This window comes from Paralichthys olivaceus, chromosome 18 (assembly GCF_024713975.1).
Source record: "Paralichthys olivaceus isolate ysfri-2021 chromosome 18, ASM2471397v2, whole genome shotgun sequence".
Lineage (NCBI taxonomy): Eukaryota > Metazoa > Chordata > Actinopteri > Pleuronectiformes > Paralichthyidae > Paralichthys > Paralichthys olivaceus.
The window spans coordinates 14948901-14965207 of NC_091110.1; the positions used below are offsets into that span (position 1 = coordinate 14948901).

At 42.4% G+C, this 16307-nt stretch overlaps 2 protein-coding genes across 3 annotated transcripts; both read left to right on the plus strand.

Moving 5' to 3' along the window:
- The first annotated feature begins 392 nt into the window (after positions 1-392).
- Positions 393-4342, plus strand: ccdc74b (coiled-coil domain containing 74B). 2 transcript variants are annotated; one of them, XM_020081794.2, is made up of 7 exons: positions 393-911; positions 2029-2076; positions 2467-2584; positions 2812-3010; positions 3086-3186; positions 3295-3354; positions 3568-4342. In XM_020081794.2, the coding sequence occupies exons 1-7, from the start codon at positions 599-601 to the stop codon at positions 3692-3694; spliced, it is 966 nt and encodes a 321-aa protein (XP_019937353.2). In that variant the 5' UTR covers positions 393-598; the 3' UTR covers positions 3695-4342. The 2 variants fall into 2 exon arrangements, with proteins under 2 accessions (XP_019937353.2, XP_019937355.2); XM_020081796.2 differs by having other exon boundaries at positions 2815-3010.
- Positions 4343-6621: 2279 nt separating this feature from the next.
- Positions 6622-16251, plus strand: crkl (v-crk avian sarcoma virus CT10 oncogene homolog-like). Its single transcript, XM_020082267.2, has 3 exons — positions 6622-7817; positions 8404-8875; positions 14009-16251. The coding sequence occupies exons 1-3, from the start codon at positions 7510-7512 to the stop codon at positions 14141-14143; spliced, it is 915 nt and encodes a 304-aa protein (XP_019937826.1). The 5' UTR covers positions 6622-7509; the 3' UTR covers positions 14144-16251.
- Positions 16252-16307: the final 56 nt, after the last annotated feature.

A 16307-nucleotide genomic window follows, 5' to 3' on the forward strand; every position in this document is an offset into this window, starting at 1 on the left:
CTCCTGATGTAAATATAAGGTATTTAAATATAAAGGCCCATTTTAGAGTAAAGAAAACACATTTGTATAATTTATATGATTAATACACACTAGTGAAAACACCACAAGGATTATTTTATATTCCATTCCTGCCAACAGATCAACTTGACCTAAATCTTACAGACTGGACCTTTAAGTGTTTCGTTCTTGAGACTGGGTACCGCCCCTAACTACATCCTCCAATCAGATGGTTGCCTTTAAACGCTCCTCCACGTTTGGTTGGTGGACGGATCTGTCAGTCCTGACGGAGGAGGCGGGACTTGGCACGAGCTCGGCTGGGTCTGATAGGACACCTGGTTGTCACGGCAACGTTGTGTGTGAGTGAAGCGCGTGTGAACCGAGTCATTCTGGGTAATTAAGGTGTTTACAAGCAACAGGCTGCAGCTAACTGGCTAACTAACTAGCTAACTAACTAGCTAGTTAGCTGGTTGATACTGGTGACGTTAGCTTGTCCTCACTGGAGCATGGTTGTAATAGAAAACACAGTTAGCTTGTGGTGCTAGCTTGTGGATGCTAGCCTGGTTAAAGTCATGTTCCTTTAGCCGAGGCAGACGCCGCCATGTCAGGTAACAGCCTCCCACCGGTGAGCCACCTGCCGCACTGGACCCGGGTCGGGCGTCCCGGGAAACCGCGACGTTTACCGGCGGCGAACCACCACAACCACCACAACCACCACAACCACCTGCAGCCTCTCCCCGGTGTCCCGTCGGCGCAGAGGGAAGCGGGGAGAGCGGCGGAGCTGCCCGGTCACAGCGACCCGGACCCCCGCGTCGCCTCGCTGCAGAAGAACATCCAGTTCCTGCAGCGGCAACACAAGGAGACTCTGGAGAGGCTGCATGCGGAGATCGAGTATCTGAGACGGGAGAATAAAGGTGAAGGAACCGGTGGTGGGGAAGGAAACAGGGATTACAGCATTTATAATGTAATGGATACTTTATAGGAGGTTACTGGACGATGCAACCTAATAATTTGGGATAATGAACATAAATAATTCATCTGTTTATTATTGCGGTTAACTGCATAATACAAATACTATAAGCAAGTCAGTTGGTAAACTTTAATTGAATAGGAATTTTAAAAAAAACTAGGTACATGAGGGAGAAAGGATGAGAGAAAAGAAATACATGACGGTAAGAATATGATATTAAAGTTATGAAATAAAATAAAACAAAGATTTTTCAAGATGCTTTTGTGCTCAGATCATGATTGAGACTAATAATAATAATATATCTCTATCTTATTTGTTTAGCATTTACTTAAACATGGTTAAAATGTGTTTCACAAAAAACAAGTAAAATCATCAAACAAATAAAAACTCAGTAATAAAACAATAAACACAATAATAAAAACACTGAATACGATAATAAAAACAAGAAAAGGGTCAAATCAGAAAGTGGGGTAGGATAAGAGTCTGTTACAAGCTTTGATTCAAAGGAAGCTACTGACTCAGCCTGCTGTATTTCCTCAGGCAGGGTGTTCCAGATCCTCGGAGCTCAGACATAGGCAGACATACACGTTTATGTTCCCATAGAAAAATTGCAGTGTCATGGACAACTGACACAAGGGCAACAAATCATATTAATCCATATCATTATTTTCCATATATTCAAGGGATGAACCCTGTAACCTGTGTTGTCTATACCTGTTATATAATGAATTCAAGTTAATGACAAAGACCTGTCCGACTGACAAGGTGCTGACATGACAGACATTCAATCCAGGTACGGTGGTCACATAGCAACTCCAGGGTTTGGAGGGTTTCTCTCAGCGGGAGGTGAACACAGATCCAGTTTCACGTCACTGAACAGGCCTCATGCTGTTCCATATAACTTCCTTTCACAACCCACCAGGAGACTTCCCAGTCATCTGGCTTTGCACAGCCAGGGGACAAGCCCCAGCAGATAAATTAGCTGTGTGCTGGGACTGTGTGATAACATTGTTTCTTTCAGTACATCACACATTGAATTTCTCTTGTTATGGATGTTGCAGAGTTGCAGTATAAGATGATAATGGAGCCTCCCAAATCGAGTAGAAAAGGTAAGGAACACATCTTAACGAGCTTGGATAGATTAAAGCAAAGTTTGATTCCTATCTGGCTGTATATGTAATTTTATATTTGGTTTAACATAACACATTTTGGTTTAATTCAATTGAGAATGAGTATATAGATAAGAATAACCCTATTGGGAATTTGTTCTTTTGGCTAATCCTCTAATCCTTTAAATCCAATATTACAACAAAACACTCTTGTTAATCAGTTTGTAAGATGGCCAGAAAGTATTAACATTCTGAACAGGATAGCTACCATGTCAAAAACAATATATTACACAGTATATCATCCTAATTGCAAGTTGTTATGTGAAATTCAGCAAAGTAAATAACATTAAGACCTCAGGACTGAACAATACTTGACCATCTTTCTTCCAGGACCGACACATAGTCGCCGAGGCGTTCGACCGCCCACTCAGGGAAGAGAAGCTCATACAGGACTCTACCTGGAGGAGCAGCTACAGGACACGCGACCATCACAGGACCAGGCACTCAGGTGAATTCCCATCCAGCTAAATATAATATATTCAACTTAGCAGAGTTCGAAACCTCTCCGAGCTTGGTCTACAACAAACATATTATATATCAGGTCTTGTCATACAAATAAGGCCAGTGAATGCATTTGAGTCTCGACCCGCAGCTGTATATATATCAACTTGGCAACCGTAACAGTTTGTATATTACTTAAAGTTGTTATTGATATTACCTTACTCTACTGGGAAGAAGTACTGCAGAGGGCAGTGAAATCCTGGGATCAACCAGGCCAGACTACGGCCCAGAGGTGAAGGGCGGGCTCATCACTTCATTACAGCCTCTTCGAATTCACAGAAGCACCTCCCATCCGCCGCGTGCTCCCACACTACAGGAGTGTGAGGTTATCATCCGGCAGCTCTACAGCGCTAACAGTCTACAGTCTCAGGAAGTAAGTACCCATCAAACCGAATGTTCCAGTGCAAATAAAGAATCCAGTATTTCATGACAACTGTGTTTCACTTAGATTATACGTGTGAAGGCTCTGCTGAGAGATATTGTCTTGAGCAAGAAAATCACGCCAGAAAACTACATTCTGACCAAGGCCTACCTTGTAGACGGCACTCGGTAAAGTGATAAAGAGCATTTTTCACTTTTATCATCACCAACATAGAGTACAGCTTGAAAAAAATACCACAATTGTAACTAATATTTATCTGTTCTTTAACATTTCAGCAAATCATCTGAAGAAAAGAAATTTCCAAAACTGAGTCTTCAGACATATCCAGAAAAAACGTATGTACACCTGTCTTCTCCTACGATGCTTTGTGATTTTACTGTACTAAGAAGGTTTTCTATTTATTTGCCTCTATACAATATATTGCTCAAACCTCCATAACACTGTTCTTAGTGCCACTTCTAACCATTACATGGGGCTTTTCGAGATGCAGCTCATGTCCACCTCTGCCTTCTGAGATAAATTGACAAACAGTATATTTCCTCTCCCAGGTCTGAACCCTCTCACTCTGGTGTAGTCCTCCCAGCCCTCAAGCAGAGCCTCAGCTCCACCATCGCAGAAAGACAGAGGAGAACTCGTGCTGTGCAGAGAGACCGTTTTAAAAGGACTGTGCACTGACGAGATCAAAACCACCACAGCATCACGTCATCCTCGGGACTGGGGTTTTTCAGTCTCTCCAAAACAAACCTTCCTATCCAGTGATCCAGTGATTGCACAATGAGTTTATGTATAAGGAAATGTACTTATAAGGTACAGGTAATGTGAAAAACTAAATGTCTAAAAAGCTTTTAGTTCTGCACACAAGAGGAGAAATAATGTCTCAATTCTAGCTTTGTACTGGAGATAATTTATGTATTTATTTATTCATTTTCACCAAACAATGACAACATCAGCCTTAGAGAGGACTGCTCATTTGAACTAAGTCAGATATTAGTTAAGGTTTATTTGGGTTTTCACCGCACATTTGCTGTAATTCTGCCAAATTTGCAGAATTACTGTATTCCAGTGTAGAACTGATGACTTGTCACTTTTAAAACAAACTTAAAAGTATTAAAAACAGCGCAGACAACCAAAGTATAAAGCCTCCATGTTTAATTAATGAGACATGAAATGAATAGGCTTATTTCTCAGGCATTTTTGTACTGGTCAACACTGTGTGTTTAGCAGTGGCAAGTCCTCACTGGGCAGGTATCACCAGTCATGCACCTGCAGTTCAACTGAGCAAAATGAACACAGAAAACTCTAATAAATTGTCTGAATACAAAATAGCCTTGTGTCTGTGGTTTTCCTCCCAGACTGATGCCACTTTCAGCAAATAAACAAAGCTTGCAATTGGTGATCATTAACTGATTTATTTATACTTGGTGGGTGTGATGGATTCTGTATTTTGTAACACCAGAATATGACTTGAACATTTTTTTGAAAATTAATACTTAAGTGCTGGATTGCATGCCAGAATGATCAGCTCTAATAAACCTTGAATATGTTCATAGGATCTGATGCAACCGGCCCCATTCAAATCTTACCACATTCACTTCTTAAGAAGCAGCCCAGTCCATAACACACAGCAGTGATAGCCAGGGGAAATGTTTAGAAAAGTCATCCTGTTCCTTAAGGGCACTGATTTTTCTGCTTTGTCATTTAATGTAGGGGTGGAGTGAACAGGAAACCCTAGTGGATTGTCCAGGTAGTCTTAAATTTGAACTCAGCCAGATGTACGTACACAAGGCCACAGACCTCTTCTATCTTCTATTCCATATTTTAGTTTGTGTGTCATTTTTTGCACCAGCCCAGACAACACAAATAATGGTTTAAGACATCACTGTTATGTATAAACAAGAAACAGATGAAATCGTCAGCAGGTCACACACAGTTATGCCATAACTTGTCTTCTGGCCTCATTTCCAAAACCTCACAGGATTTTTTTATTTATTTCCTTTCCTGCATGGAGTGTGTCTATGCAAGACAAAAGTGAATGTATCTATTAGTTAAACAATGACCTCTCAAAGATCTATCTTAATGTATTGATTTCATCACTTTGAGGTAACCAACTCAACACAAAACCTGGTAAAAACAAAGGATTAAACCAGTGACTTGGTGAAATAGACTTTTGTAAAAAATGCACAACCAATATGACTCTGTAAATATCTGTATTTTTCTAATACATCTGCACAGGAGAAGGTCCTATTAGGCTTTTTCATCCCAATTTGTTGCATCACTGTGTCTTTGTGAAAATGTGGGAATTGGCAGGCGTTGGCCAGTAAAACCCAGTGGGAGCAAATCTATTAAGATTCAGACAGTGTTGCAGCGATGAGAGCAGCTCTGTGCCAGCTGCAGCCTCATGAGGCAGGGTCATCGGAAACTTTGACAACGAGAGCAGCAGAACCAGCTCTTTATATATTCTACTGTCATCGACGAGCAGGCGTTGTCCCACCTCATTGGACAGCCTGTCTGGGCCGTCAGTGTTTTCTAACGCTTTTGTCTTTTGTTTTTCTGGCATTACTCTTTGTAAAGAGGTCTTTGGAGACACTGCCCCCTGCATTTTAATTCACTCTCTCCCTTTCAGCATATTGTGTTGAGAGTTGGGTAGGTTTGGGAGCGCCAAATTGATGTGTCACGGTTCTGTGCCAGAAAATACTTTTTATGAGATTGAATGAAGGGGGGAAGTTGGAGAGTAACAGGAAATGGAAATAGGGAAATATTTTAAAACTTTTAACTGGTGTAAATAGTTGTTGACTGAGCAAACGCTTTGCAATCACTCATTTATAAAGTCAAATTAACCTCTGAATTATGCTCGAGGACCATTAACACTAACATCTAAAATGGTATTGATAAATGGCACCTGCTCATCTATATTTGAAATGCGAGTATAGTTCCCCAACCAACAATTGCCATTTTTATAATTACAAATACACATATATACACATATATTCATACACACACACACACACATATATATATATATATATATATATATATATACACACACACACACACACACACACATATGTATATATGGAATATGTCTTCCTCAAGCTCTGGGAGCCTCAGAGTTCTGTGCTGTATGTTTTCTGGACAGAGGCTTCAGATGTTGTAGCTGGGTTCCACTTGAGTCACGCTCCTTTATATATATATATATATATATAAACATATGTGTGTGTAGTATCGAGAAATATCAAAAAAATTGTAATATAAATATTAACAATTACTAACTACTATTATTAATATTAAGTAATATTTGTATTTGCCCCAAAAACTCCATATGGTACAGTCTATGGCATGTGTTCTATTAAAGAACACTGTTGTAGTTGTGGTGACAGTCATTCTAAAATAAAGGGAGAGATAATTAAATTAAATTAAAAAAGATAAAATAAAATTTGAAGAAGGTAAAATAAAGTTCATGATTCATGATCGATCTGTTCTGGGTTTTATCTTGACGTCACTGTGGCTGTGTCACGGAAACATGATTGACATCTCAGTGGGACGGGGGGGGGGAAGTGGAGTGTCCCCGCCCAACCCCACCCCCTCTCCTTGTCAGTGACGTCATACAGAAAGCGGGACCCGCCCTCCCGTCGCCATTTTCCGGGTCCCGTAGTCTCGCGCTGCTGCTGGTGTCTGAGGGCACGAGCGGAAAACACGGTCAAAGTGTTCGTACCCAGGAGAAAGTCTCGTGAAGCCCCGGGGATCCCTCGCGCGGGCTGCTGTCGGTGAGCGCACGCGGGAGGGGGGGAGAGATGCACGCGCGGGACACGAGCCGCCGCCGTCAGATCGTTTTTCTGTGTGAGGACGTGTTGGTCGCGAGCCGCCATTTTTCTCCCCGCGCCGCCTCAGAGGAGTCGAGGAGCGGGTTCGATTCCGTGACACCGAGGAAACACCGAGCCGCGTTCCCCACCGGCGACATGCGGATATAAAGAAGAAGAAGAACAAGTGAGGGGCCATCTTTTGATTTCTCTGCCCCCCCCCACACACACCCCTGTTCCCTCGTACTGACAACCGAGCGAGGCGGAGGAGTCACCGGAACCGGAGCTGCTGCTGCTTGTTTCTCGGAACGAAAAGAGGAAGCTCCGCTCATCATTTGTTGCTTCGTCCTGTGTGTCAAGTTCTCTGGTTTCCACTCGGTTCGTCGCTGAACACAGGAGACACATTATGCTCCAAAGTTGGAACCAGCCGGTCCCCGCCTGCATCTGAAAATACCAGGTTGTTGTTTTTTTTTTTTTTTTAATTTCTGCTTATTTAAAAAAGAAAAGAAGAAGAAACCTCCGGAGCCTGCGACGTTCGTGCAGAAATCACTCGGGAAACCCCTCTCAGTTTGTCGGGGCGACACATGCCCTGCCCTGCATCCTCCAAACCCTCCACCCAGCGGTGATCGACCGACACACGTTTTTAACTTATTCTCTAGTTTTCTCACTAACTTATTATTTTTGAACACAATCATGTCCGCTCGGTTCGATTCCTCCGACCGGTCCGCCTGGTATTTCGGCCCCGTGTCGCGACAGGAGGCACAGAACCGGTTACAAGGACAGAGACACGGCATGTTCCTGGTCCGGGACTCGTCGACCTGCCCCGGCGACTACGTGCTGTCGGTGTCGGAGAACTCCAAAGTGTCCCACTACATCATCAACTCGTTGCCCAGCAAGAGGTTCAAGATCGGCGACCAGGAGTTCGAGCATCTCGCCGCCCTCCTGGAGTTCTACAAGATCCACTACCTGGACACGACCACCCTGATAGAGCCAGCACCCAGGTAGGGAAGTCACCCAGGGCCGCCGTCACTAGACACCACAGCTGGAGATGCACACAAATTACCAAAACTCAAAAAAGCCGGATCTATTTCAGCTTTGCCTTGTTTCTATCAGAACTAACCCACTTTCAGTCAGACTGCAGTAACCTGTCTGCAGTGCACCCACTTTGCCAAATGTGACACAAGCTCTGCCAGTTTACTCTTATTAGTTCTTTGTGGTGTCCCAATAAAAAGAAAAGCCCCTGGTTTGTACGTTTGTGTTTGTTAACTTAGCTTAAACCAGATATGACGTGTTTATCTTCAGTGTCAAGAGTGTGCATCCTTCCTGTCTGTGGCCTTTTTCAATATCTTAACGCTGAGATCTAAAGATGAATGATAACGTAGCTCTGATTCAAGCGTTTTGCTCACCCATTTGTATTCACGGCATAAGCAAACGTCCACGTGTCGGTGGAGAAGTGTAGCATGAGCCTTTTCACCACCATTCAATGGCTTTTCTGGATTTGTGTGTTGTCCACTTGATGCAAGCTTCCTTTTTCTGATAACCTCATTATTTCTCCTTCCTTTGTGCCCTTGGTCGTGATCTCCCAAGGTACCCAAGCACAGTGAGTCCCATCCAGCCAATGGGCGGCCCAGATGATAACCTAGAGTATGTGCGGACTCTGTACGACTTCACTGGCAGCGATGCGGAGGACCTCCCCTTCAAGAAGGGGGAGATCCTTATCATCCTGGAGAAGCCAGAGGAGCAGTGGTGGAGCGCCAAGAGTAAAGAGGGGCGTGTCGGGATGATCCCCGTGCCCTACGTGGAGAAAGTGGCACGACCCTCCCCCCACCCCGGCCAGCCTTCCCACGGATCTCGTAACTCCAACAGCTATGGGATCCCCGAGCCATCCCACGCCCTTGTCCACGCTTACGCTCAGCCCCAGACGCCGTCGCCGTTGCCCCCTGGTATCCCTGGAGCAGTTAACACTCCTCTACCGTCCATGCAGAACGGCCCTGTCATGGCAAAGGCTGTCCAGAGACGAGTGCCATGTGCCTACGATAAAACAGCTCTTGCTCTGGAGGTATTTAAACATTTCAATTTTCAATTCATTCATCCGATTTGATCTAAAATGTGCCTTTTTGTCTGTTCTCTTTCTGTCCTCTCTACCTCCATACTTCTTTCTTCATAGAGGCAGCTACAATCTGAATTCTGCAGACACGATTAATGTTGAGCTTTGAACGCATTTACTTTTGGTTAAAATGTGGTGACGTTGCTAAGAGCAAAAATCCGCAATATTTTCAGATCACAGGTCGTGTTATAAATCCAGCTTATTGTTTGTCGCATAAACAGTAGTACTTTTCATTTGTACTGCAACAACATGGATTAAATCTCAATACCACAGAAGTGCCTTAGACTTAACTGGTAGCAGTCTACTCAGTTTAAAGCTACAGTGCCTGGTGTCATCTTTTGATAATGCTCAAGACAAAGATGAGTAGTTGCAGTGTTTATAAAAAGACACATGGGGACCGACTCAGCCGTAACCATGCAAACAAGAATGTACACTTCAACACCTCAGTTTTAGGTTGTAAGTTACAACGCAGAATATTTCTCTAAATTCAGAAGTATTTCCCTTTATGAAGAGAACCGGCTTCAAGTGACCACATGACAGCTCTGTGGTTGGTAGACGCCTTAAGCAATTTTGTTTCATTGGTATCGTAATGGGAAAAGATCATTCTTTTACAATTCTTTATTTTCTCTATGTAGTTAATTAGTTTCTAGAAATGTCTCAGAACACTTCAAAAAAAGTGAAATGAGAAATCGCCTATTTCACACGTTAAACAGATTATTTTTAACACTACACAGTTTCCTAAAATGTTGAACTGTATTCTCCATTAAATTGCAGTAGTCACTATCTTGTTGGGGGAAACACCAGTGCTCCCCACAGACCTGCCACAGCCACATCAGTGTTTCTATATCTGAAACTGTCGTAGCATGACTTGTGGTGTTTCTTGCAAACTATGCTCATGCTACTGCAGCAGCTCTGCTCGCTGGCTGTACCAAATGTACCTCATCTGTTTGTTTATCAGGACATCTTGGGGGTTTTAAGTGAAAACACCACCTTGTCTGCAGGTGATTCATGTCCATTTGCTGCAAGTTGTCCTCCTACGATGTTGTGGGGATGTTGCTAGCATTCATGGACACTTTTAGACACTGATTCTCTGGCTTCTGATTCGACAAGAGTTCATGGTTGGGTGAAGGCGCTGGTGGTGCAGTGTGATTTGTCTACATAATGTCACTTGATTTCCTCTGAGAAGCAATGTGAGACCCAGTTGGACTGTTTGTCTGAAGTGCACAGTGGCTCAGACTTTGTCTTCTTGTTGGCCAGCTAGCTGCTAAACAGGCAGCAGCACTGTTGCATTTCTCAGCAGTGCAGTCTGGCTAGTACAAATGTGCCCTGACTGTACTAACATGTTGAAGCATGTGATCTAATGCTCATTGTGCACTCCACATCTATAGTGGGGCTCCCAAAGGCTCCGCTCCGATAGGAGAGCGAGTTGAAGCTATGCCCTCAGGGGAGGGATGAAAGTGAAAGGTATCTTTGCTACAGATGGCTATCATTTAGATTTTAACAGCTCTGCCAAATACTGGTTATTGATCTAGTATTCTTACGGGTTGTTTCTGTTTTCTAAATAGAAACAGTCTTTTTGCTGTGAGGTCGTTTGTCTGCTCTTAGTGATCTGAAACTATGAAGTTGTGACATTTTGAAGATGCTCTGACCATTAGAGTCTGATCCCAAGCTTGTTGTTCCTTACATGTTACCTACCCTGTGTAACCGACACATTGAATATCACACGCTTGACTTTGTTATGTTTCTTGTTCCTAACACTCAAAGTCATGGTGACAGAATGTAAAGCCTGTTAGATACATTTATTAATGATAGTTCATTTATAGAGACTGCCTCCCTGGACAGTGAGGTGAAGCAAAAGGCTAAGATTCCTCACTCCACTGGATCTTTTGTGTATTATGAAGTGAGTGTCTCTGCAGTTTAACAGAGGTGTAACAGAGTGGCCGTTATTTTTACCCGCAATAGCGACGCTTAGCACGAGCAAAAAAGACAAACTACAGCTAAATGTTTTCCTGCATTGCTAATAATCATGCTAGTTTAGATGCTGGACTTGTTTTCCCCAACGTCCATGGTGATGTTTCATTTTCACAGGCCAATGTGTTATATACTAGGTTTTCAGTATGCTTCCCTAATCTTACCCCACCTCTGCTGCTGTTCATCAGCGAGAGTGTGTTAGTGGTTGTAGGAGGTAGTGCACTTGTCCCTGTGACTCTTGCACAGGAAAGAGAGTGTAAATTTGGACCATGATTAAACCTGGTGAATGGTATTCTTGCTAAAGGTTAGCCTGCTCCCTCTAACAAAATTACCCCTGTCTTCCCTGCTCTATTCCTTATTTCCCCCTTTTTTTAAATCGATACCTGATGACGACAATTAACACAGGAGATGTGTTGTACCTGATTCTGCTGAACACTGAGTTAAACGGGTCAATAAGAAATGTCTGCACCGCCGGCTGGCTGTCACCACCCATCTTCTGTCAACGGCTGCACTGAGCAGAGATGGAACTTTACATTTAATACGAATAATGAATTGTTCATTTAACCAGCTCCACAAAGAGAGACACAGAGAGGGCGAATAGAAACATACGCAAGCAGCTTCCTCACCCTGTACAACTTTTATTCCCAAAAGAATATCCAAAATATTGTATTACATGGATTATAATATGTTCAGTGTTATAAGCTGATCTCAATGTGTGTATTTGGACTGATTCACTATTATTAGTATTGAATCAGTAATGCCTTTATCAAGCCTAGTCGATCTAGTCTTTGTCTGACATTGCCATCTGCCAAACATGCACGTTGTTCTCTATCAACATGCAGAATGGAAATGAAGATGTCCACCCTGATGGTGAGCATCCAGCCGCTGTGAGATAATGAGTCACGCTGCCTCTTATTCAACAGTATTTTCTACACCTACATTATTGCACCTCAGACGTGCTGCAGTTGTGAAAAGTGCATCTGAACCTAACTAGTTCTGTTAATCCTGTGGACAAAGAGAGGCTGTTCAAACCCATGACCCGCAACTGCTTCAGACCGGTGCTGTTCTGTCTCAGACACAAAACAAGTGAGGAACAATCTAAAGGAAAATTTACTCGCACATTGTTTATCACACACAGAGGCAAGACCCCAAAGAGAGCGAGTGCCTCAGTTTTCAGTGTGTATAGATGACGAACATGATGCTCTGGGGTAAAAGTCAGAAAGGCAACCCCCTCCTCTGGCAATTGGAAAGGAGTCGATCATTTTTTAAAAATCAGGTTTGCCTGTGTTCAAAAATCTGCGTATACCAGCTAATCTTGTTGTAAAAGAGGTAAAAGATTGTTATGGAGATTTCTTTTGGATCGGTTTCTCTCGTCTCATGGAAATTAAGCCACGGAACTGTCGGGGCTGATTGTGTCCACTGTGATTTACGCCATACACTTTGCACTCACCGTCTGTTGCCCCTGATTGTGTCCACTGTGATTTACGCCATACACTTTGCACTCACCGTCTGTTGCCCTGGTTGAGTTAAGTTTATACGACAACTTCAGCAAAGGTGTCTCTACATGTTGTCCATGTTATGACTTTGACTGATTGTATAGATGGATGAACACACTGTGATATGGAGGTTGCTATTACAAATGATGAAAAGTCATTGGTATTGGCACTTACTACCAAATTACTGGTGTTGTGACATCCCTGGCTTCAGATTTCTGAGGATAACTTCTTACTTACACACATTTCTTCTTTTGTACTCATTCTACATGTTAATGTTTTTTTTTTACTATTTTTGAACTATTTATGAGTAATCGCACTACGTCTGAATTATTTGGCGTAACTAAAGGACATCAGAAACCATAGAAGTCAACCTTTGGGGGGGGGGAAACAGTATTTCTGGTGATATTTTTGATTTACAGTTCTATAGTTTTGCTCAGTGAACACGTACTTTTCCACGTCTGCCTCAGAGAAAGTCGTCATATGCAGTAAAACCCTTTTCCTTTTGTACTGATGCTATTTTGGGGCCTCTGGGGTTCAAGAAGCAGAAGCACTGAGTCATTATTTATTTACTTCAGAGACAGACAGTCCCCAACAAATGAAATCAGGCTATGTCCTTCTTTGGTATTTGTATTCATTTGTTTTGCATTGTGCTATCCTGCTCTTTCATTACTGCTTTCTTAATAGTTTCGTATGATTCTTTAAAATGGTTTTGCCGTAACTCTTTTACCCTGAGCCTTTGCATTGTAATGATAGTGATTTATTCTGCATTAATAACAGTAATCCAGCACTTCACATTTCAACTATGGAAATTTAAAGGCAATATTTTCTGTCCTCATGTGTTTTATTTAATTTTTGTGGCTTTAATCTAAGTTTTCCTCATCATAGTTGTTTCAAACTGGCTGATTCAGTGGAAGTAATTCTTTGACAGGCAGCTTTCACAGCAGCTTTCATGACTAAGCAGCATTCTTATCATTCCAGAGTGGCGTGAAGGATTATTGTTACAGATGATGGTTAGAACTGGATGTCCTTGAAGCCTCATTTTAAAGTTAAAGCTACAAATGAAGTGCCTTAAACATACATGTTTCAATCACGATGGCGACTTTCCCCCTCTAATCCTGATGAAGAACGTGGCTTTGACAGATTGGGGTCACATGCAATGTCACAAACCCAGCTGAGCGGCCGCTCTGTGGTCCCTTGTCATCTGTTAAAACCACAGTGTAATGCGCATGTGGAGAAAATCTTATTTTGAAAAAGGGTGTTTGATAAATCAGTTGTAGTCATTGATGGGGAATCTCTCAAACAATAGTCTGATGAGGATCCTCGTAAATCAAACACTGAAGGCTGCTTCAGTTTAAATGTTTGCTATGCAACAGTGGTATCTGAAGTAAATTTAACTTTTCAGTTTCAACTTTTTAACTCAACTATTTCTCATCCAGCAGAATGTCTTTAACTATATGATTTAATTTAACATTTTGATTCCAGTAAGTTTTTACATCTGTTAGAGAATATCAAAACAAAATGAGTTCAACCCGGTACATCATAGTTAAAGCTATTATTTTTTTTACTCATATACTGCGACACCTCCTGTAACTCCGCCTCTTGTCCTTTTTCCCCTCAGGTTGGTGACATCGTCAAGGTTACGCGGATGAACATAAGCGGTCAGTGGGAGGGTGAGGTGAACGGACGGCGAGGCCTCTTCCCATTCACCCACGTCAAAATCATAGACCCCCAGAATCCGGATGAGAGTGACTGACCCTCGACTGGAGCCTCTTGCCAGTATCGACGTGTGCCCAAATCGGCTGGCCGTCGCCACCTTTTCCCGCCATTGTCACCGCGGTTACGTGCTTGCCTGCTTGGGGCTGTACCATGATTGCGGCCCCTCTCGTTGCCAACCGTCGCAGGGCTTACTGACTGTTTACAGCTTTGGACAGTGGATCCAAACTAAAATCCTGACCCCACTTCTCCCCCCGTCCCCTTCCCTGTGTCTTGGTTCCAGGCTGGGCAGTGTTTTTTCGCATTAGTGTCCTTTTCATTTCCAGATCACTGGGCATCAGTGTGAGTGTGTGTGTATGTGTGTATGTGCATGTGTGTAGGTGTGTGTACACGATAGATATTTACCACATTACATCAAATGTCTGTTTTTTTTAATTTGATTTCGGAGTACTTGTTATGTTTGAAGTCTTGGGGACTTTAGAAACTGTTGGTGTGCGATTGTTTAGTTGATGCTTGAGACGAAGTCGGGGAAAGCTACATCCCCGTGGACTTAGGAGAGCACTGAGGTGATGAGGAGTTAACCAGCCAGTCAGATCTTAATTCTCCAAACAATCAACAATCAGTCACTTTTGTTACTTACATCACACACTTATTGGCCATGAGGATTTTCAGGTTGACGGTTCTTTGTTGTGTATGTGATGTGCGACTGGAGTCAGGAGGTAGCAGATGTGGAAGATCGCGGTTTTAATTTGACATTATAGATCTGATAATCCCATCCAACCTGGCACAAGTCTGGCTGACACGATTATTTATCCTTCTGTTGATGACAGATGACGCGGCTGTTATGTGATCTCATCTGTTACTTATTTGTGCCACGTGATCAAAAATACTTCTTTGTTTATTTGTTATTTTAATGGAGACATCAATAAGATGTGTTGTGGAGGGGGGTTTTTTTTTGCATGCCCATTTGGTACCGCTTGATTGCCATTCTCATTAAATTTATAGACGAGCAGGGTTGTTTAGTGCCAACAGCAACAAGCACTGGAAGATATATTCCAACTTGTTCCAGTGAAGTGCCCAGCTTTGAACAGCTAGCTTAAAACGCAGCATGAGCACTCGGGACTAAAGGCTTTTACTGAAATGAGAACTCTGCTATATCAGTGGTGTAGGTCAGGAAATGTGGAAATGCCTCAGCAAGCCAATGAGATGCCTTTTTTTCCAGATAGTAAATGCATCTTTTAGTGCATGCGACGCCCTCTCTAACCATATGTTTTAAATGTGATGTTACTCCTGTCAATTTACAACCTGCTCTATTCCTTCAATATTCAGTCCGTGCACAATTTTTTACTCATTTTATGCAAAACAGACTCCATCGGACTAGTTCAAACTGCGCTGCAAACAATTCAGTTTGTTTAGTAGGAGCTGAGGATGTAACGATTATGAAAACATTGATGACCCCTTAATTTCTGCTGTAAAAAAAAATTTAAAAAAAAGTTTTGCTCACGTGTTTTCCCCTCCCCGTGCTCTCTGTTCAAATCATTACTCGGCCGTTCACGCTGAGTAATTGTGCAGCTTTTAGTTGTATCCAAGTTTTTGTTTGTAGTCAGCTATTAAATCAAGCATTTTTTTTTTTGTTCAAATGAGTGATGTTATTAAACAAAAAGTACCTACGGTGACATTTACAAAAGGGAAAAATGCCTGCTGGTTGCCTCTGTGCATGACCTCTTGGCCGGGGGAGATGTTTCTGCTCGGCCAAATGCTGCTTAATGTCATTCGTTTCCTTATTGAATAAAGGTTTCTCTTATTTTGATCCCCTCTGGTCTGTGCAAACAAACCAGTGTGGGGTTTTCCTCATCAGACATAATGAAATCTACTAATTAAGCAATATGCCCTGATTAGTTCCTTTTCTTGAGGTGAACTCGCTTTTCTCATGCTTCTGAGTTGTTTATTTGTAATGGCATTAACAGTATTACTGTGCTCTCTTCTCATATTCTAGGAAAGCCTGTCTTGTACTTAAGAATTGAAAATTGTGCCTTTTATTTTCTTATACCATTTACATGTGTTAATATTTCCCATGGTTAACACCTGTGCTGGTATTGACCCTTTATGTACAGAACAAGTAAATAAAATTTACGTCTACTTCTTTAAGTCGCTGCGGTGTCGTCCATGTGCTTGTTGTTCTTCCAGGAGATGTGTGTGTGTGT